At 48.2% G+C, this 22223-nt stretch overlaps 1 protein-coding gene across 5 annotated transcripts in view; it reads left to right on the forward strand.

Annotated features, from left to right (window-relative positions):
* LOC106568556 (FSD1-like protein) overlaps nucleotides 1-22223 on the forward strand; it is a 125836-nt gene that overhangs the window by 42873 nt on the left and 60740 nt on the right. For all 5 annotated transcript variants that reach the window (XM_045692678.1, XM_045692675.1, XM_045692674.1 and 2 more), the window contains exons 7-9: nucleotides 17272-17481; nucleotides 17761-17859; nucleotides 18360-18489. In XM_045692678.1, the coding sequence (XP_045548634.1) occupies nucleotides 17272-17481; nucleotides 17761-17859; nucleotides 18360-18489 (439 nt within the window). The remainder of the gene's footprint in view (nucleotides 1-17271; nucleotides 17482-17760; nucleotides 17860-18359; nucleotides 18490-22223) is intronic.

Consider the following 22223-nt stretch of genomic DNA (forward strand, 5'->3'; position numbering starts at 1 on the left):
CGTCTCACTGTAGTAGGCTGCGTCTCACTGTAGTAGGCTGCGTCTCACTGTAGTAGGCTGTAGGCTGCATCTCACTGTAGTAGGCTGTAGACTGCATCTCACTGTAGTAGACTGTAGGCTGCATCTCACTGTAGTAGACTGTGTCTCACTGTAGTGGGCTGCATCTCACTGTAGTAGACTGCATCTCACTGTAGTAGGCTGCATCTCACTGTAGTAGGCTGCATCTCACTGTAGCAGGCTGCATCTCACTGTAGTAGACTGTAGGCTGCATCTCACTGTAGCAGGCTGCATCTCACTGTAGTAGGATGGAGGCTGCATCTCACTGTAGTAGACTGTAGACTGCATCTCACTGTAGTAGGCTGCATCTCACTGTAGTATGCTGCATCTCACTGTAGTAGGCTGCATCTCACTGTAGTAGACTGTAGGCTGCATCTCACTGTAGTAGCCTGCATCTCACTGTAGTAGGCTGCATCTCACTGTAGTAGACTGTAGGCTGCATCTCACTGTAGTAGACTGCATCTCACTGTAGTAGACTGCATCTCACTGTAGTAGGCTGCATCTCACTGTAGTAGGCTGCATCTCACTGTAGTAGGCTGCATCTCACTGTAGCAGGCTGTAGGCTGCATCTCACTGTAGTAGGCTGCATCTCACTGTAGCAGGCTGCATCTCACTGTAGTAGACTGTAGGCTGCATCTCACTGTAGTAGACTGCATCTCACTGTAGTAGGCTGTAGGCTGCATCTCACTGTAGTACACTGCATCTCACTGTAGTAGGCTGTATCTCACTGTAGTAGACTGCATCTCACTGTAGTAGACTGTAGGCTGCATCTCACTGTAGTAGGCTGCATCTCACTGTAGTAGACTGCATCTCACTGTAGTAGACTGCATCTCACTGTAGTAGACTGCATCTCACTGTAGTAGGCTGCATCTCACTGTAGTAGGCTGTAGGCTGCATCTCACTGTAGTAGGCTGTGGGCTGCATCTCACTGTAGTAGACTGTAGGCTGCATCTCACTGTAGCAGGCTGCATCTCACTGTAGTAGGCTGCATCTCACTGTAGTAGACTGTAGGCTGCATCTCACTGTAGTAGACTGTAGGCTGCATCTCACTGTAGTAGACTGTAGGCTGCATCTCACTGTAGCAGGCTGCATCTCACTGTAGTAGGCTGCATCTCACTCTGGTAGGCTGCGTCTCACTGTAGTAGGCTGCGTCTCACTGTAGTAGGCTGCGTCTCACTGTAGTAGGCTGCATCTCACTGTAGTAGGCTGCATCTCACTGTAGTAGGCTGCATCTCACTGTAGTAGGCTGTAGGCTGCATCTCACTGTAGTAGGCTGCATCTCACTGTAGTAGACTGTAGGCTGCATCTCACTGTAGCAGGCTGCATCTCACTGTAGTAGGCTGCATCTCACTGTAGTAGGCTGCGTCTCACTGTAGTAGGCTGCGTCTCACTGTAGTAGGCTGCGTCTCACTGTAGTAGGCTGCATCTCACTGTAGTAGGCTGCATCTCACTGTAGCAGGCTGCATCTCACTGTAGTGGACTGTAGGCTGCATCTCACTGTAGCAGGCTGCATCTCACTGTAGTAGGATGGAGGCTGCATCTCACTGTAGTAGGCTGCATCTCACTGTAGTAGGCTGCATCTCACATCTCACTGTAGTAGGCTGTAGGCTGCATCTCACTGTGGTAGGCTGTAGGCTGCATCTCACTGTGGTAGGCTGCAGGCTGCATCTCACTGTGGTAGGCTGCAGGCTGCATCTCACTGTAGTAGGCTGCATGTCACTGTAGTAGGCTGTAGGCTGTAGTAGGCTGTAGTAGGCTGTAGGCTGCATCTCACTGTAGTAGGCTGCATCTCACTGTAGTAGGCTGCATCTCACTGTAGTAGGCTGCATCTCACTGTAGTAGGCTGCAGGCTGCATCTCACTGTAGTAGGCTGCATCTCACATCTCACTGTAGTAGGCTGTAGGCTGCATCTCACTGTGGTAGGCTGTAGGCTGCATCTCACTGTAGTAGGCTGCAGGCTGCATCTCACTGTAGTAGGCTGTAGGCTGCATCTCACTGTAGTAGGCTGCATCTCACTGTAGTAGGCTGCATCTCACTGTAGTAGGCTGCATCTCACTGTAGTAGGCTGCATCTCACTGTAGTAGGCTGCATCTCACTGTAGTAGGCTGCATCTCACTGTAGTAGACTGTAGGCTGCATCTCACTGTAGTAGGCTGCATCTCACTGTAGTAGGCTGCAGGCTGCATCTCACTGTAGTAGGCTGCATCTCACTGTAGTAGGCTGCATCTCACTGTAGTAGACTGTAGGCTGCATCTCACTGTAGTAGGCTGCATCTCACTGTAGTAGGCTGCGTCTCACTGTAGTAGGCTGCATCTCACTGTAGTAGGCTGTAGGCTGCATCTCACTGTAGTAGGCTGTAGGCTGCATCTCACTGTAGTAGGCTGTAGGCTGCATCTCACTGTAGTAGGCTGTAGGCTGCATCTCACTGTAGTAGACTGTGTCTCACTGTAGTGGGCTGCATCTCACTGTAGTAGACTGCATCTCACTGTAGTAGGCTGTAGGCTGCATCTCACTGTAGCAGGCTGCATCTCACTGTAGTAGACTGTAGGCTGCATCTCATTGTAGCAGGCTGCATCTCACTGTAGTAGGATGGAGGCTGCATCTCACTGTAGTAGACTGTAGACTGCATCTCACTGTAGTAGGCTGCATCTCACTGTAGTAGGCTGCATCTCACTGTAGTAGGCTGCATCTCACTGTAGTATACTGTAGGCTGCATCTCACTGTAGTAGCCTGCATCTCACTGTAGTAGGCTGCATCTCACTGTAGTAGACTGTAGGCTGCATCTCACTGTAGTAGGCTGCATCTCACTGTAGTAGGCTGCATCTCACTGTAGTAGGCTGCATCTCACTGTAGTAGGCTGCATCTCACTGTAGCAGGCTGTAGGCTGCATCTCACTGTAGTAGGCTGCATCTCACTGTAGCAGGCTGCATCTCACTGTAGTAGACTGTAGGCTGCATCTCACTGTAGTAGACTGCATCTCACTGTAGTAGGCTGTAGGCTGCATCTCACTGTAGTACACTGCATCTCACTGTAGTAGGCTGTATCTCACTGTAGTAGACTGCATCTCACTGTAGTAGACTGTAGGCTGCATCTCACTGTAGTAGACTGTGTCTCACTGTAGTAGGCTGCATCTCACTGTAGTAGGCTGCATCTCACTGTAGTAGGCTGCATCTCACTGTAGTAGACTGTAGGCTGCATCTCACTGTAGTAGGCTGTGGGCTGCATCTCACTGTAGTAGACTGTAGGCTGCATCTCACTGTAGTAGGCTGCATCTCACTGTAGCAGGCTGCATCTCACTGTAGTAGACTGTAGGCTGCATCTCACTGTAGTAGACTGTAGGCTGCATCTCACTGTAGTAGACTGTAGGCTGCATCTCACTGTAGCAGGCTGCATCTCACTGTAGTAGGCTGCATCTCACTGTAGTAGGCTGCATCTCACTGTAGTAGGCTGCATCTCACTGTAGTAGGCTGCATCTCACTGTAGTAGGCTGCATCTCACTGTAGTAGGCTGCATCTCACTGTAGCAGGCTGCATCTCACTGTAGTGGACTGTAGGCTGCATCTCACTGTAGCAGGCTGCATCTCACTGTAGTAGGTTGGAGGCTGCATCTCACTGTAGTAGACTGTAGACTGCATCTCACTGTAGTAGGCTGCATCTCACTGTAGTAGGCTGCATCTCACTGTAGTAGACTGTAGGCTGCATCTCACTGTAGTAGCCTGCATCTCACTGTAGTAGGCTGCATCTCACTGTAGTAGACTGTAGGCTGCATCTCACTGTAGTAGGCTGCATCTCACTGTAGTAGGCTGCATCTCACTGTAGTAGACTGCATCTCACTGTAGTAGGCTGCATCTCACTGTAGTAGGCTGCATCTCACTGTAGTAGGCTGCATCTCACTGTAGCAGGCTGTAGGCTGCATCTCACTGTAGTAGCCTGCATCTCACTGTAGTAGGCTGCATCTCACTGTAGTAGACTGTAGGCTGCATCTCACTGTAGTAGACTGCATCTCACTGTAGTAGGCTGCATCTCACTGTAGTAGACTGTAGGCTGCATCTCACTGTAGTAGGCTGCATCTCACTGTAGTAGGCTGCATCTCACTGTAGTAGACTGTAGGCTGCATCTCACTGTAGTAGGCTGCATCTCACTGTAGTAGGCTGCATCTCACTGTAGTAGGCTGCATCTCACTGTAGTAGACTGTAGGCTGCATCTCACTGTAGTAGCCTGCATCTCACTGTAGTAGGCTGCATCTCACTGTAGTAGACTGTAGGCTGCATCTCACTGTAGTAGACTGCATCTCACTGTAGTAGGCTGCATCTCACTGTAGTAGGCTGCATCTCACTGTAGTAGGCTGCATCTCACTGTAGTAGGCTGCATCTCACTGTAGCAGGCTGCATCTCACTGTAGTAGACTGTAGGCTGCATCTCACTGTAGTAGACTGCATCTCACTGTAGTAGGCTGTAGGCTGCATCTCACTGTAGTACACTGCATCTCACTGTAGTAGGCTGTATCTCACTGTAGTAGACTGCATCTCACTGTAGTAGACTGTAGGCTGCATCTCACTGTAGTAGACTGCATCTCACTGTAGTAGGCTGCATCTCACTGTAGTAGACTGCATCTCACTGTAGTAGGCTGCATCTCACTGTAGTAGGCTGTAGGCTGCATCTCACTGTAGTAGGCTGTGGGCTGCATCTCACTGTAGTAGACTGTAGGCTGCATCTCACTGTAGCAGGCTGCATCTCACTGTAGCAGGCTGCATCTCACTGTAGTAGGCTGCATCTCACTGTAGTAGACTGTAGGCTGCATCTCACTGTAGTAGACTGTAGGCTGCATCTCACTGTAGCAGGCTCCATCTCACTGTAGTAGGCTGCATCTCACTCTGGTAGGCTGCGTCTCACTGTAGTAGACTGTAGGCTGCATCTCACTGTAGCAGGCTGCATCTCACTGTAGCAGGCTGCGTCTCACTGTAGTAGGCTGCATCTCACTGTAGTAGGCTGCATCTCACTGTAGTAGGATGGAGGCTGCATCTCACTGTAGTAGACTGTAGACTGCATCTCACTGTAGTAGGCTGCATCTCACTGTAGTAGGCTGCATCTCACTGTAGTAGGCTGCATCTCACTGTAGTAGGCTGCATCTCACTGTAGTAGCCTGCATCTCACTGTAGTAGGCTGTAGGCTGCATCTCACTGTTGTAGGCTGCATCTCACTGTAGTAGGCTGCATCTCACTGTAGTAGACTGTAGGCTGCATCTCACTGTAGTAGGCTGCATCTCACTGTAGTAGGCTGCATCTCACTGTAGTAGGCTGCATCTCACTGTAGTAGGCTGCATCTCACTGTAGCAGGCTGTAGGCTGCATCTCACTGTAGTAGGCTGCATCTCACTGTAGTAGACTGTAGGCTGCATCTCACTGTAGTAGCCTGCATCTCACTGTAGTAGGCTGCATCTCACTGTAGTAGACTGTAGGCTGCATCTCACTGTAGTAGACTGCATCTCACTGTAGTAGGCTGCATCTCACTGTAGTAGGCTGCATCTCACTGTAGTAGGCTGCATCTCACTGTAGTAGGCTGCATCTCACTGTAGTAGACTGTAGGCTGCATCTCACTGTAGTAGGCTGTAGGCTGCATCTCACTGTAGTAGGCTGCATCTCACTGTAGTAGGCTGCATCTCACTGTAGTAGGCTGCATCTCACTGTAGTAGGCTGCATCTCACTGTAGTAGGCTGCATCTCACTGTAGTAGGCTGCATCTCACTGTAGTAGGCTGCATCTCACTGTAGTAGACTGTAGGCTGCATCTCACTGTAGTAGACTGTAGGCTGCATCTCACTGTAGTAGACTCCATCTCACTGTAGTAGGCTGCATCTCACTGTAGTAGGCTGCATCTCACTGTAGTAGGCTGCATCTCACTGTAGTAGACTGTAGGCTGCATCTCACTGTAGTAGGCTGCATCTCACTGTAGTAGGCTGCATCTCACTGTAGCAGGCTGCATCTCACTGTAGTAGGCTGCATCTCACTGTAGTAGGCTGCATCTCACTGTAGTAGACTGTAGGCTGCATCTCACTGTAGTAGACTGCATCTCACTGTAGTAGGCTGCATCTCACTGTAGTAGACTGTAGGCTGCATCTCACTGTAGTAGACTGTATCTCACTGTAGTAGGCTGCATCTCACTGTAGTAGGCTGCATCTCACTGTAGTAGGCTGCATCTCACTGTAGTAGACTGTAGGCTGCATCTCACTGTAGTAGGCTGTGGGCTGCATCTCACTGTAGTAGACTGTAGGCTGCATCTCACTGTAGCAGGCTGCATCTCACTGTAGTAGGCTGCATCTCACTGTAGTAGACTGTAGTCTGCATCTCACTGTAGCAGGCTGCATCTCACTGTAGTAGGCTGCATCTCACTGTAGTAGACTGCATCTCACTGTAGTAGGCTGCATCTCACTGTAGTAGACTGTAGGCTGCATCTCACTGTAGTAGACTGCATCTCACTGTAGTAGGCTGCATCTCACTGTAGTAGGCTGCATCTCACTGTAGCAGGCTGTAGGCTGCATCTCACTGTAGTAGGCTGCATCTCACTGTAGCAGGCTGCATCTCACTGTAGCAGGCTGCATCTCACTGTAGTAGACTGTAGGCTGCATCTCACTGTAGTAGACTGCATCTCACTGTAGTAGGCTGTATCTCACTGTAGTAGACTGCATCTCACTGTAGTAGGCTGTATCTCACTGTAGTAGGCTGCATCTCACTGTAGTAGACTGTATCTCACTGTAGTAGGCTGTATCTCACTGTAGTAGGCTGCATCTCACTGTAGTAGACTGTATCTCACTGTAGTAGGCTGCATCTCACTGTAGTAGACTGCATCTCACTGTAGTAGGCTGCATCTCACTGTGTTAGGCTGTAGGCTGCATCTCACTGTATTAGGCTGTGGGCTGCATCTCACTGTAGTAGACTGTAGGCTGCATCTCACTGTAGCAGGCTGCATCTCACTGTAGTAGACTGTAGGCTGCATCTCACTGTAGTAGACTGTAGGCTGCATCTCACTGTAGTAGACTGTAGGCTGCATCTCACTGTAGCAGGCTGCATCTCACTGTAGTAGACTGCATCTCACTCTGGTAGGCTGCGTCTCACTGTAGTAGGCTGCGTCTCACTGTAGTAGGCTGCATCTCACTGTAGTAGGCTGCATCTCACTGTAGTAGGCTGCATCTCACTGTAGTAGGCTGCATCTCACTGTAGTAGGCTGCATCTCACTGTAGTAGGCTGCATCTCACTGTAGTAGGCTGCATCTCACTGTAGTAGGCTGCATCTCACTGTAGTAGGCTGTAGGCTGCATCTCACTGTAGTAGGCTGTATCTCACTGTAGTAGGCTGTAGACTGCATCTCACTGTAGTAGACTGTAGGCTGCATCTCACTGTAGTAGACTGTGTCTCACTGTAGTGGGCTGCATCTCACTGTAGTACACTGCATCTCACTGTAGTAGGCTGCATCTCACTGTAGCAGGCTGCATCTCATTGTAGTGGACTGTAGGCTGCATCTCACTGTAGCAGGCTGCATCTCACTGTAGTGGACTGTAGGCTGCATCTCACTGTAGCAGGCTGCATCTCACTGTAGTAGGATGGAGGCTGCATCTCACTGTAGTAGACTGTAGACTGCATCTCACTGTAGTAGGCTGCATCTCACTGTAGTAGGCTGCATCTCACTGTAGTAGGCTGCATCTCACTGTAGTAGACTGTAGGCTGCATCTCACTGTAGTAGCCTGCATCTCACTGTAGTAGGCTGCATCTCACTGTAGTAGACTGTAGGCTGCATCTCACTGTAGTAGACTGCATCTCACTGTAGTAGGCTGCATCTCACTGTAGTAGGCTGCATCTCACTGTAGTAGGCTGCAGGCTGCATCTCACTGTAGTAGACTGCATCTCACTGTAGTAGGCTGCATCTCACTGTAGTAGACTGCATCTCACTGTAGTAGGCTGCATCTCACTGTAGTAGACTGTAGGCTGCATCTCACTGTAGTAGACTGCATCTCACTGTAGTAGACTGTATCTCACTGTAGTAGGCTGCATCTCACTGTAGTAGGCTGCATCTCACTGTAGTAGGCTGTAGGCTGCATCTCACTGTAGTAGGCTGCATCTCACTGTAGTAGGCTGCATCTCACTGTAGTAACTGTAGTCTGCATCTCACTGTAGCAGGCTGCATCTCACTGTAGTAGGCTGCATCTCACTGTAGTAGGCTGCATCTCACTGTAGTAGGCTGTGGGCTGCATCTCACTGTAGCAGGCTGCATCTCACTGTAGTAGGCTGTGGGCTGCATCTCACTGTAGCAGGCTGCATCTCACTGTAGTAGGCTGTTGGCTGCATCTCACTGTAGTCGGCTGTATCTCACTGTAGTAGGCTGTGGGCTGCATCTCACTGTAGTAGGCTGTGGGCTGCATCTCACTGTAGTAGGCTGTAGGCTGCATCTCACTGTAGTAGGCTGTGGGCTGCATCTCACTGTAGCAGGCTGCATCTCACTGTAGTAGGCTGTTGGCTGCATCTCACTGTAGTCGGCTGTATCTCACTGTAGTAGGCTGTGGGCTGCATCTCACTGTAGTAGGCTGTTGGCTGCATCTCACTAGTCGGCTGTATCTCACTGTAGTAGGCTGTAGGCTGCATCTCACTGTAGTAGACTGTGGGCTGCATCTCACTGTAGTAGGCTGTAGGCTGCATCTCACTGTAGTAGACTGTGGGCTGCATCTCACTGTAGTAGGCTGTGGGCTGCATCTCACTGTAGTAGGCTGTAGGCTGCATCTCACTGTAGTAGGCTGTAGGCTGCATCTCACTGTAGTAGACTGTGGGCTGCATCTCACTGTAGTAGGCTGTAGGCTGCATCTCACTGTAGTAGGCTGTGGGCTGCATCTCACTGTAGTAGGCTGTGGGCTGCATCTCACTGTAGTAGGCTGTGGGCTGCATCTCACTGTAGTAGGCTGTGGGCTGCATCTCACTGTGGTAGGCTGCATCTCACTGTAGTAGGCTGTGGGCTGCATCTCACTGTAGTAGACTGTGGGCTGCATCTCACTGTAGTAGGCTGTGGGCTGCATCTCACTGTAGTAGGCTGTGGGCTGCATCTCACTGTAGTAGGCTGTGGGCTGCATCTCACTGTAGTAGGCTGTGGGCTGCATCTCACTGTAGTAGGCTGCATCTCACTGTAGTAGGCTGTGGGCTGCATCTCACTGTAGTAGACTGTGGGCTGCATCTCACTGTAGTAGGCTGTGGGCTGCATCTCACTGTAGTAGGCTGTAGGCTGCATCTCACTAGTCGGCTGTATCTCACTGTAGTAGGCTGTTGGCTGCATCTCACTGTAGTAGGCTGTGGGCTGCATCTCACTGTAGTAGGCTGTTGGCTGCATCTCACTGTAGTAGACTGTAGGCTATCTGGATCTCCCTTCACCTTTTTGTTTTCTGTGTTGGTTTACTGTCAATGTAACTAGTGTAAATATAGATTGTCATGCCTTTATCAATCTGATATTTAGTATCGTAGACCTTAATACCCGGTACCTCCTGTGTTTGTTCTGTTCACATTAGCTTTCATTCCCAGTTCTAAGCCAAACTGCTATTCAGTACTTTTTGTTTGCATGCATGATTAACTAGGCTACTACTTTCAGCCTTTAGTTGGCATTATTTTGTTATGACAGCTGTGTGGACGGCACATTTACGTAGGCTGTTTGTAATAGGGTAATTGCCCATCTGAACGGCTGAAAGGGGGCTTTCCATTGTGCTGATACAGCGCAGCAGAGATGGGCTACGGATTTAAAAAGCACTCCGTGATCATGGAGTCTCGGCATTTGATCGTTATGTTTATTATGGGATAGCATCATTATATAAGCAGAATTCAATATAATTCCAATGTAAGAACCCCCCCAAAAAATGTTAAAATGTAGCGGGTCTGCAGTGTGACCCTTGACCCCTAGGACCAGTGGTGTGACCCCCTAGGACCAGTGGTGTGACCCTTAGGACCAGTGGTGTGACCCTTAGGACCAGTGGTGTGACCCCTTAGGACCAGTGGTGTGACCCCTTAGGACCAGTGGTGTGACCCCCTAGGACCAGTGGTGTGACCCCCTAGGACCAGTGGTGTGACCCCTTAGGACCAGTGGTGTGACCCCTTAGGACCAGTGGTGTGACCCCTTAGGACCAGTGGTGTGACCCCTTAGGACCAGTGGTGTGACCCCCTAGGACCAGTGGTGTGACCCCCTAGGACCAGTGGTGTGACCCCCTAGGACCAGTGGTGTGACCCTTAGTACCAGTTGTGTGACCCCCCCTAGGACCAGTGGTGTGACCCCCTAGGACCAGTGGTGTGACCCCCTAGGACCAGTGGTGTGACCACTGTCACATTCATCTCTCTCTTTCTCTCTCAATTTAATTTAAGTGCTTTATTGGCATGGGAAAAATATGTTAACATTGCCAAAGCAAGTGAAATAGATAATAAACCAAAGTGAAATAAACATTTACAGTAAACATTACACTCACCAAAGTTCCAAATGAATAAAGACTTTTCAAATGTCATATTAGGTGCAAATAGTTAAAGTTCAAAAGGGAAAATAAATAAACATAAATATGGGTTGTATTTACAATGGTGTTTGTTCTTCACCGGTTGACCTTTTCTTGTTGCAACAGGTCACACATCTTGCTGCTGTGATGGCACACTGTGGTATTTCACCCAGTAGATATGGGAGTTCATCAAAATTGGGTTTGTTTTTGAATTCTTTGTGTATCTGTGTAATCTGAGGGAAATGTGTGTCTCTAATATGGTCATACATTTGGCAGGAGGTTAGGAAGACCAGCTCAGTTTCCACCTCATTTTGTGGGCAGTGTGCACATAGCCTGTCTTCTCTTGAGAGACAGGTCTGCCTACGGCGGCCTTTCTCAATAGCAAGGCTATGATCACCGAGTCTGTACATAGTCAAAGCTTTCCTTAAGTTTGGGTCAGTCATAGTGGTCAGGTATTCTGCCACTGTGTACTCTCTGTTTAGGACCAAATAGCATTCTAGTTTGCTCTGGGGGTTTTGTTGTTAATTCTTTCCAATGTGCCAATGTATCTTTTTGTTTCCTCATGATTTGATTGGGTCTAATTGTGTTGCTGTCCTGGGGCTCTGTGGGGTCTGTTTGTGTTTGTGAACAGAGCCCCAGGACCAGCTTTCTTAGGGGACTCTTCTCCAGGTTCATCTCTCTGTAGGTGATGGCTTTGTTATGGAAGGTTTGGGAATCACTTCCTTTTAAGTTGTTGTAGAATTTAACTGCTCTTTTCTGGATTTTGATAATTAGCGGGTATCGGCCTAATTCTGCTCTGCATTATTTGGGGTTTTACATTGTAGACGGAGGATATTTTTGCAGAATTCTGCATGCAGAGTCTCAAATTGGTGTTTGTCCCATTTAGTGAATTCTTGGTTGGTGAGCGGACCCTAAACCTCACAACCATAGAGTGCAATGGGTTCTAAAACTGAATTCAAGTATTTTTAGCCAGATCCTAATTGGTATGTTGAATATTATGTTCCTTTTGATGGCATAGAAGGTCCTTCTTGCAATGTCTCTCAGATCGATCACAGCTTTGTGGAAGTTACCTGTGGCGCTGATGTTTAGGCCGAGGTATGTATATCGTTTTTTTGTGTGCTCTAGGGCAACGGTGTCTAGATGGAATTTATATTTGTGGTCCTGGCAACTGGACTTTTTTTTGGAACACCATTATTTTCTGTCAGGACTCAGGTCTGGCAGAATCTATGCAGAAGATCTAGGTGCTGCTGTAGGCCCTCCTTGGTTGGGGACAGAAGCACCAGATCATCAGTACACATTTGACTTCAGATTCTAGTAGGGTGAGGCCGGGTACTGCAGACTGTTCTAGTGCCCTTGCCAATGTTGAAGAAGGTGGGGCTTAAGCTGCATCCCTGTCTCACCCCACGGCCCGGTGGAAAGAAATGTTTTTTTTGCCAATTTTAACCACACACTTGTCGTTTGTGTACATGGATTTTATAATGTTGTATGTTTTTCACCAAACACCACTTTCCATAAATTTGTATAGCAGACCCTTTGTTTGAGTCAAAAGCTTTTTTTGAAATCAACAAAGCATGAGAAGACTTTGCCTTTTGTTTTGTTTGTTTGTCAGTTAGGGTTTGCAGGGTGAATACCGTGGTCTGTCGGACAGTAATTTGGTAAAAAGCCAATTTGACTTTCGCTCAGTACAATGTTTTCACTGAGGAAATGTATGAGTCTGCTGTTAATCATAATGCAGAGGATTTTCCCAAGGTTGCTGTTGACCCATATCCCACGGTAGTTATTGGGGTCAAATTTGTCTCCACTTTTGTGGAATGGGGTGATCAGTCCTTGGTTACAAATATTGGGGATGATGCCAGAGCTGAGGATGATGTTAAAGAGTTTAAGTATAACCAATTGGAATTTGTAGTCTGTATATTTCATCATTTCATTTAGGATACCATCAACACCACAGGCCTTTTTAGGTTGGAGGTTTTGTATTTTGTCTTGTAGTTCATTCAAGTTAATTGGAGAATCCAGTGGGTTCTGGTCGTCTTTAATAGTTGACTCTAAGATTAGTATTTGATCATGTATATGTTTTTGCTGTTTGTTTTATGTTATAGAGCCAAAAATATTGGAGAAGTGGTTTATCCACACATCTCCGTTTTGGATAGATAACTCTCCATGTTGTTGTTTGTTTAGTGTTTTCCAATTTTCCCAGAAGTGGTTAGAGTCTGTGGATTCTTCAATTACATTGAGCTGATTTCTGACGTGCTGTTCCTTCTTTTTCCGTAGTGTATTTCTGTATTGTTTTAGTGATTCACCATCGTGAAGGCGTGTTTTTGGTTGGACAGGTTTCTAAATATCTTAAGTTTTTGCATTCTTCATCAAACCATTTGACATTTTTAACTTTCTTAGGATTTCTGCTTGCATTTTTTTTTTATTTGATAGGGAAGCTGAGAGGTCAAATATACTGTTTAGGTTTTCTACTGCCACGTTTACACCTTCACTATTACAGTGGAATGTTTTGTCCAGGAAGTTTTTTTGGTAGATTTCCACTCTACTTTCCGTACATCTACAGCATTTGTCAATATTATTCTGTTCCTTTGGCTTTGATGCCTCATGATTGAGTATTGATCTCTTCAAGTAGACTGGGGTTTTGCTGTGGTCTGATAGGGGAGTCAGTGGACTGACTGTGAACGCTCTGAGAGACTCTGGGTTGAGGTCAGTGATAAAGTAGTCTACAGTACTACAGCCAAGAGATGAGCTATAGGTGTACCTACCGTAGGAGTCCCCTCGAAGCCTACCATTGACTATGTACATACCCAGCATGCAACAGAGCTGCAGGAGTTGTGATCTGTTTTTGTTGGTTATGTTGTCGTAGTTGTGCTTAGGGGTGCATATGGGGGAGGGAATGCTGTCACCTCCAGGCAGGTGTTTGTCCCCCTGTGTGCTGAGGGTGTCAGGTTCTTGTCCAGTTCTGACATTTAGGTCGCCACAGACTAGTACATGTCCCTGGGCCTGGAAATGATTGATTTCCCCCTCCAGGATGGAGAAGCTGTCTTCATTATAGTATGGGGGTTCTAGTAGGGGGATATAGGTAGGATGGAGAAGCTGTCTTCATTAAAGTATGGGGGTTCTAGTGGGGGATATAGGTAGGATGGAGAAGCTGTCTTCATTAAAGTATGGGGATTCTAGTGGGGGGATATAGGTAGGATGGAGAAGCTGTCTTCATTAAAGTATGGGGATTCTAGTGGGGGGATATAGGTAGGATGGAGAAGCTGTCTTCATTAAAGTATGGGGATTCTAGTGGGGGGATATAGGTAGGATAGAGAAGCTGTCTTCATTAAAGTATGGGGGTTCTAGTAGGGGGATATAGGTAGGATGGAGAAGCTGTCTTCATTAAAGTATGGGGGTTCTAGTGGGGGGATATAGGTAGGATGGAGAAGCTGTCTTCATTATAGTATGGGGATTCTAGTGGGGGGATATAAGTAGGATGGAGAAGCTGTCTTCATTATAGTATGGGGATTCTAGTAGGGGGATATAGGTAGGATGGAGAAGCTGTCTTCATTATAGTATGGGGATTCTAGTGGGGGGATATAAGTAGGATGGAGAAGCTGTCTTCATTATAGTATGGGGATTCTAGTGGGGGGATATAGATAGGATTGAGAAGCTGTCTTCATTATAGTTTGGGGATTCTAGTGGGGGGATATAGGTAGGATGGAGAAGCTGTCTTCATTATAGTATGGGGATTCTAGTGGGGGGATATAGGTAGGATGGAGAAGCTGTCTTCATTATAGTATGGGGATTCTAGTGGGGGGATATAGGTAGGATGGAGAAGCTGTCTTCATTATAGTATGGGGATTCTAGTGGGGGGATATAAGTAGGATGGAGAAGCTGTCTTCATTATAGTATGGGGATTCTAGTGGGGGGATATAGGTAGGATGGAGAAGCTGTCTTCATTAAAGTATGGGGATTCTAGTGGGGGGATATAGGTAGGATGGAGAAGCTGTCTTCATTATAGTATGGGGATTCTAGTAGGGGGATATAGGTAGGATGGAGAAGCTGTCTTCATTATAGTATGGGGATTCTAGTAGGGGGATATAGGTAGGATGGAGAAGCTGTCTTCATTATAGTATGGGGATTCTAGTAGGGGGATATAGGTAGGATGGAGAAGCTGTCTTCATTATAGTATGGGGGTTCTAGTGGGGGGATATAAGTAGGATGGAGAAGCTGTCTTCATTAAAGTATGGGGGTTCTAGTGGGGGGATATAGGTAGGATGGAGAAGCTGTCTTCATTAAAGTATGGGGGTTCTAGTGGGGGGATATAGGTAGGATGGAGAAGCTGTCTTCATTAAAGTATGGGGATTCTAGTGGGGGGATATAGGTAGGATGGAGAAGCTGTCTTCATTAAAGTATGGGGATTCTAGTGGGGGGATATAGGTAGGATGGAGAAGCTGTCTTCATTAAAGTATGGGGATTCTAGTAGGGGGATATAGGTAGGATGGAGAAGCTGTCTTCATTATAGTATGGGGATTCTAGTGGGGGATATAGGTAGGATGGAGAAGCTGTCTTCATTATAGTATGGGGATTCTAGTGGGGGGATATAGGTAGGATGGAGAAGCTGTCTTCATTAAAGTATGGGGGTTCTAGTGGGGGGATATAGGTAGGATGGAGAAGCTGTCTTCATTAAAGTATGGGGGTTCTAGTGGGGGGATATAGGTAGGATGGAGAAGCTGTCTTCATTAAAGTATGGGGATTCTAGTGGGGGGATATAGGTAGGATGGAGAAGCTGTCTTCATTATAGTATGGGGATTCTAGTGGGGGGATATAGGTAGGATGGAGAAGCTGTCTTCATTAAAGTATGGGGATTCTAGTAGGGGGATATAGGTAGGATGGAGAAGCTGTCTTCATTAAAGTATGGGGATTCTAGTGGGGGGATATAGGTAGGATGGAGAAGCTGTCTTCATTAAAGTATGGGGGTTCTAGTGGGGGGATATAGGTAGGATGGAGAAGCTGTCTTCATTATAGTATGGGGATTCTAGTGGGGGGATATAGGTAGGATGGAGAAGCTGTCTTCATTAAAGTATGGGGGTTCTAGTGGGGGGATATAAGTAGGATGGAGAAGCTGTCTTCATTAAAGTATGGGGATTCTAGTGGGGGATATAGGTAGGATGGAGAAGCTGTCTTCATTAAAGTATGGGGGTTCTAGTAGGGGATATAAGTAGGATGGAAAAGCTGTCTTCATTATAGTATGGGGGTTCTAGTAGGGGGATATAGGTAGGATGGAGAAGCTGTCTTCATTAAAGTATGGGGATTCTAGTGGGGGGATATAGGTAGGATGGAGAAGCTGTCTTCATTATAGTATGGGGATTCTAGTGGGGGGATATAGGTAGGATGGAGAAGCTGTCTTCATTAAAGTATGGGGGTTCTAGTAGGGGGATATAAGTAGGATGGAAAAGCTGTCTTCATTATAGTATGGGGGTTCTAGTAGGGGGATATAGGTAGGATGGAGAAGCTGTCTTCATTAAAGTATGGGGATTCTAGTGGGGGGATATAGGTAGGATGGAGAAGCTGTCTTCATTATAGTATGGGGGTTCTAGTAGGGGGATATAGGTAGGATGGAGAAGCTGTCTTCATTAAAGTATGGGGATTCTAGTAGGGGGATATAGGTAGGATGGAGAAGCTGTCTTCATTAAAGAATGGGGATTCTAGTAGGGGGATATAGGTAGGATGGAGAAGCTGTCTTCATTAAAGTATGGGGATTCTAGTAGGGGGATATAGGTAGGATGGAGAAGCTGTCTTCATTAAAGTATGGGGATTCTAGTAGGGGGATATAGGTAGGATGGAGAAGCTGTCTTCATTAAAGTATGGGGATTCTAGTAGGGGGATATAGGTAGGATGGAGAAGCTGTCTTCATTAAAGTATGGGGATTATAGTAGGGGGATATAGGTAGGATGGAGAAGCTGTCTTCATTAAAGTATGGGGATTCTAGTAGGGGGATATAGGTAGGATGGAGAAGCTGTCTTCATTAAAGTATGGGGATTCTAGTGGGGGGATATAGGTAGCACACAGGAGGACATTTTTCTCTGTTGAGAACTTTTCCTTTAGAATTTCTAGCCAAATGTAAAATGTTCCTGTTTTGATTAATATAATGGAGTGAGTTAGGTCTAATCTATACCAAATTAGCACACTTGGTGGATGGGACTACCAGCTCTCTGTAACCTAGAGGACAACCAGTGGGTCCATCTCCTCTATACCAGGTTTCTTGTAGGATGACAATGTCTGTATTTCTGATTTCTTTGATGAAGTCCAGGTTCCTGCTCTTTAGGCCAAAGCCAGATGACCTCTGGCCTTGGATATTCCAGGATGAGATAGTGAAGGCTTTGTGTTCCATAAAGTGTCCAATGTTGTTGGTCGTGTGGTTTGACCTCAGACCAGTAAGTGTGAGCAGAGCCTGCTGAGCATCTGGTACATGCCATTGGCTTGGGCTAGTGTAAGAGTGGGGGTTTAGGCCTGTTTGCCTGCTCACGGCCTGGGCGTATGTGTGACTTTCTCTCTCTCTCTTTCGCTCGCTAAAAACATTTCACTCCTTTTTTAAAACATTTCCATTAATGAATCCTGAATGTCATTTAGGACGACATCCAAAAAAGCTTATAATTTAGTCAACCCTTAAATGATTTTCCATTGCACAGATCTGTTGCTGTCTTTTAAAATCCCCATTTCTCTGTATCGTTTCAGTCCCTCGAGCCCCAGAGATAGAGGTAGGGGACTGTCTGGTGTTAGACAACACGGTGTCCGTAGCCTGGAAGATGCCAGTGGAGGACAGTAAGATAGACCACTACATACTGGAGTACAGAAAGACCGACCACGAAGGACTGCCACGCATCAAAGACCAACGGTGCTGGGAGGTGGTGGACAACATCAAGACCACAGAATACTCACTGTCCGGTACGGAGCTAGAGTAGACCTACTGTAGCCTGGTCCCAGGTCTGTTTGTTGTCGTCTTGCCAACTCCTATTGCCATTGTCATGTCACTTGGCAAGATGGCACAAACAGATCTGGGACCAGGCAAATACTGCAGTGTTTTCATGCAGCTTCTTGTGTTTAAAATATGACTAATCTATATAGTTTTGCTTCACCTTTTGTAACTTTTATCAAACTCTGAAAGCTTGTTCACCTACAGAACATAATGAACCTGTACAGATTAATGTGCTGTTCATCCTCCAGGTTTAAAGTTTGACTCCAAGTTCATGAACTTCCGGGTACGAGCTTGCAACAAGGCAGCAGCTGGAGAATACTCTGATCCAGTTACTCTGGAAACCAGAGGTAAGACTGTTAGTTACCCTGGAAACCAGAGGCAAGACTGTAAGTTACCCTGGAAACCAGAGGCAAGACTGTGTTAGTTACCCTGGAAACCAGAGGCAAGACTGTGTTAGTTACCCTGGAAACCAGAGGCAAGACTGTGTTAGTTACCCTGGAAACCAGAGGCAAGACTGTGTTAGTTACCCTGGAAACCAGAGGCAAGACTGTGTTAGTTACCCTGGAAACCAGAGGCAAGACTGTGTTAGTTACCCTGGAAACCAGAGGCAAGACTGTGTTAGTTACCCTGGAAACCAGAGGCAAGACTGTGTTAGTTACCCTGGAAACCAGAGGCAAGACTGTGTTAGTTACCCTGGAAACCAGAGGCAAGACTGTGTTAGTTACCCTGGAAACCAGACCTATGTTGTCTTGGATCAACAATTATGTAGTTATTGTGTAGTTATTAACTGACTGGTTGACTGACTGGTTAACTGATTGATTGACTGGTTGATTGATTCCCTCCCCAGCGTTTAACTTCGGTTTCGACTCGTCGTCGTCCCATCTGAACCTGAAGGTAGAGGACAGGACTGTGGAGTGGGACCCCCAGGGGGGAAAGGGGCTGGAGAGCAAGGTCAAGGGCAAGGAGAACAAGGGCAGGTGAGAACTGAACTGGAACACACACAATGTGTCCCAAATGTACCCTTACACCCTACGCCCTGATTGGTATAAGCAATATGGTGAAATTTCCAGTGAGCCTATCAGAAGGAAAGCTGGAGCTTATTACCATATTGACCGCGCCTGTCAAATACTCTCAGATCTCCACAAGTTCATAGGACTTAGGGTCTAGGGTTCAATTTGGGATTGGGCCTTATCTTAATTTGACCACAAACTGCCATTGAGATAGCCTGGTCCCAGATCTGTTTATTCAGTCTTGCCAATTCCTATGGCCATTACCTAGCCTGGTCCCATATCTGTTTATTCAGTCTTGCCAATTCCTATGGCCATTACCTAGCCTGGTCCCAGATCTGTTTGTGCAGTCTTGCCAACTCCTATGGCCATTACCTAGCCTGGTCCCAGATCTGTTTGTGCAGTCTTGCCAACTCCTGGCCATTACCTAGCCTGGTCCCAGATCTGTTTGTGCAGTCTTGCCAACTCCTATGGCCATTACCTAGCCTGGTCCCAGATCTGTTTGTGCAGTCTTGCCAACTCCTATGGTCGTTGACACATTAGTCATCACTACATAACATTTTGGAAGCATTTGTTAGTAACCATATATGTATGGTTTTATATAGAACAGAATAAATTCATCCCAGCTTACCAGCATACATACCGTACAGCCTACCAGCGTGCATACTGTATAGCCTACCAGCGTGCATACCGTACAGCCTACCAGTGTGCATACCGTAAGGTTCCCAGCCTACCAGCGTGCATACCGTAAGGGTCCCAGCCTACCAGCTTGCATACCGTAAGGATCCCAGCCTACCGGCGTGCATACCGTAAGGATCCCAGCCTACCGGCGTGCATACCGTAAGGATCCCAGCCTACCGGCGTACATACCGTAAGGATCCCAGCCTACCGGCGTGCATACCGTAAGGATCCCAGCCTACCGGCGTGCATACCGTAAGGATCCCAGCCTACCGGCGTGCATACCGTAAGGATCCCAGCCTACCGGCGTGCATACCGTAAGGATCCCAGCCTACTGGCGTGCATACCGTAAGGATCCCAGCCTACCGGCGTACATACCGTAAGGATCCCAGGCTACCGGCGTGCATACCGTAAGGATCCCAGCCTAGCGGCGTGCATACCTTAAGGATCCCAGCCTAGCGGCGTGCATACCTTAAGGATCCCAGCCTACCGGCGTGCATACCGTAAGGATCCCAGCCTAGCAGAGCGCATACCGTAAGGATCCCATCCTACCGGCGTGCATACCGTAAGGATCCCAGGCTACCGGCGTGCATGCCGTAAGGATCCCAGCCTACCGGCGTGCATACCGTAAGGATCCCAGCTACCAGCGTGCATACTGTAAAAGTCCCAGCATACCCGCGTACATACCGTAAGGATCCCAGCCTACCGGCGTGCATACCGTAAGGATCCCAGCCTAGCAGAGCGCATACCGTAAGGATCCCAGCCTACCGGCGTGCATACCGTAAGGATCCCAGCCTAGCAGAGCGCATACCGTAAGGATCCCAGCCTACCGGCGTGCATACCGTAAGGATCCCAGCCTACCGGCGTGCATACCGTAAGGATCCCAGCCTACCGGCGTGCATACCGTAAGGATCCCAGCCTACCGGCGTGCATACCGTAAGGATCCCAGCCTACCGGCGTGCATACGGTAAGGATCCCAGCCTACCGGCGTGCATACCGTAAGGATCCCAGCCTACCGGCGTGCATACCGTAAGGATCCCAGCCTAGCAGAGCGCATACCGTAAGGATCCCAGCCTAGCAGAGCGCATACCGTAAGGATCCCAGCCTACCGGCGTGCATACCTTAAGGATCCCAGCCTACCGGCGTGCATACCGTAAGGATCCCAGCCTACCGGCGTACATACCGTAAGGATCCCAGCCTACCGGCGCGCATACCGTAAGGATCCCAGCCTAGCAGAGCGCATACCGTAAGGATCCCAGCCTACCGGCGTGCATACCTTAAGGATCCCAGCCTACCGGCGTGCATACCGTAAGGATCCCAGCCTACCGGCGTACATACCGTAAGGATCCCAGCCTACCGGCGCGCATACCGTAAGGATCCCAGCCTACCGGCGCGCATACCGTAAGGATCCCAGCCTACCGGCGCACATACCGTAAGGATCCCAGCCTACCGGCGCGCATACCGTAAGGATCCCAGCCTACCGGCGCGCATACCGTAAGGGTCCCAGCCTACCGGCGCGCATACCGTAAGGGTCCCAGCCTACCGGCGTGCATACCGTAAGGGTCCCAGCCTACCGGCGCGCATACCGTAAGGGTTCCAGCCTACCGGCGCGCATACCGTAAGGGTCCCAGCCTACCGGCGTGCATACCGTAAGGGTCCCAGCCTACCGGCGTGCATACCGTAAGGGTCCCAGCCTACCGGCGTGCATACCGTAAGGGTCCCAGCCTACCGGCGTGCATACCGTAAGGGTCCCAGCCTACCGGCGCGCATACCGTAAGGATCCCAGCCTACCGGCGCGCATACCGTAAGGGATCCCAGCCTACCGGCGCGCATACCGTAAGGGTCCCAGCCTACCGGCGCGCATACCGTAAGGATCCCAGCCTACCGGCGCGCATACCGTAAGGATCCCAGCCTACCGGCGCGCATACCGTAAGGGTCCCAGCCTACCGGCGCGCATACCGTAAGGGTCCCAGCCTACCGGCGCGCATACCGTAAGGATTGCTGGACTGCAACAGCTCCAGTTGATTTAATAGTGGCTCAGGTCACGTGACCAAGGTCAACTTGTGGGTGTGCTGCTTCTTTATTTCTATGCTGCTGTTGACCTTGACTTGCTGTTGACCTTGACCTGCTGTTGACCTTGACTTGCTGTTGACCTTGTGGATCATTATATACTGTTGATGAAATTGTGTCACTATGGATATAACACCTCATTGAGATGGTTACAGTCCTATCTTGTCAACAGAAAGCAGTTTACGTTCATAAATGGTGCCTATTCTGAACCTCATTCTGTATGCTATGGTGTCCCACAAGGCAGCTGCCTAGGACCTATTATGTACTTGCTGTATGCAAAGGATCTCCCTCTGGTGCGCTCCAATTTGTATAGCAACCATGTTTCCTGACGATACCATTGTCTATGTAACAGGAAATGATGTAGGGCAGCTGAAAGAGGTTATAGTGAAGCTGACATAAGTATTTTCCAATTGGATCACCCAAAACCAAATGAGTGGTAAATACAAGCCAAAAAAAACTAAGTCAATGCTAATATGTACGAAGAGGAGAAGGAAGAAATTACCCTCCTTAACAGCTGTCAGTTGGCGGGACACCCATCGCAGAGGTTTCAGAGACGCAGCTGTTAAGTGTGCTGCTAGACAACAGTCTCTCTTGGTCATCACACATTTCACAGCTTTGTAACAAAATCATCGGCATCTCCTGTATGATTGCGAAATATACACTACATTTACCCAAAAGTATGTGGACACCTGCTAGTCGAACATCTCATTCCAAAATCATGGGATGAGATGTTCGTTCTAAATCAACTCCTATGGTCATTACCTAGCCTGGTCCCAGATTGGTTTGTGCAGTCTTGCCAATTCCTATGGTCGTTGACACATTAGCGTGACAAATAAGACCAGAGGAGGTGGCAAGACTGCACAAACAGATCTGCGACCAGGCTACCAAAAAAGTAAGAGTTGGCAAGACTGCACAAACAGATCTGGGACCTGGCTACCATTGAAGTGCCATTTTTA

Source organism: Salmo salar, chromosome ssa13 (genome assembly GCF_905237065.1).
Source record: "Salmo salar chromosome ssa13, Ssal_v3.1, whole genome shotgun sequence".
NCBI classification, from domain to species: Eukaryota; Metazoa; Chordata; class Actinopteri; order Salmoniformes; family Salmonidae; genus Salmo; species Salmo salar.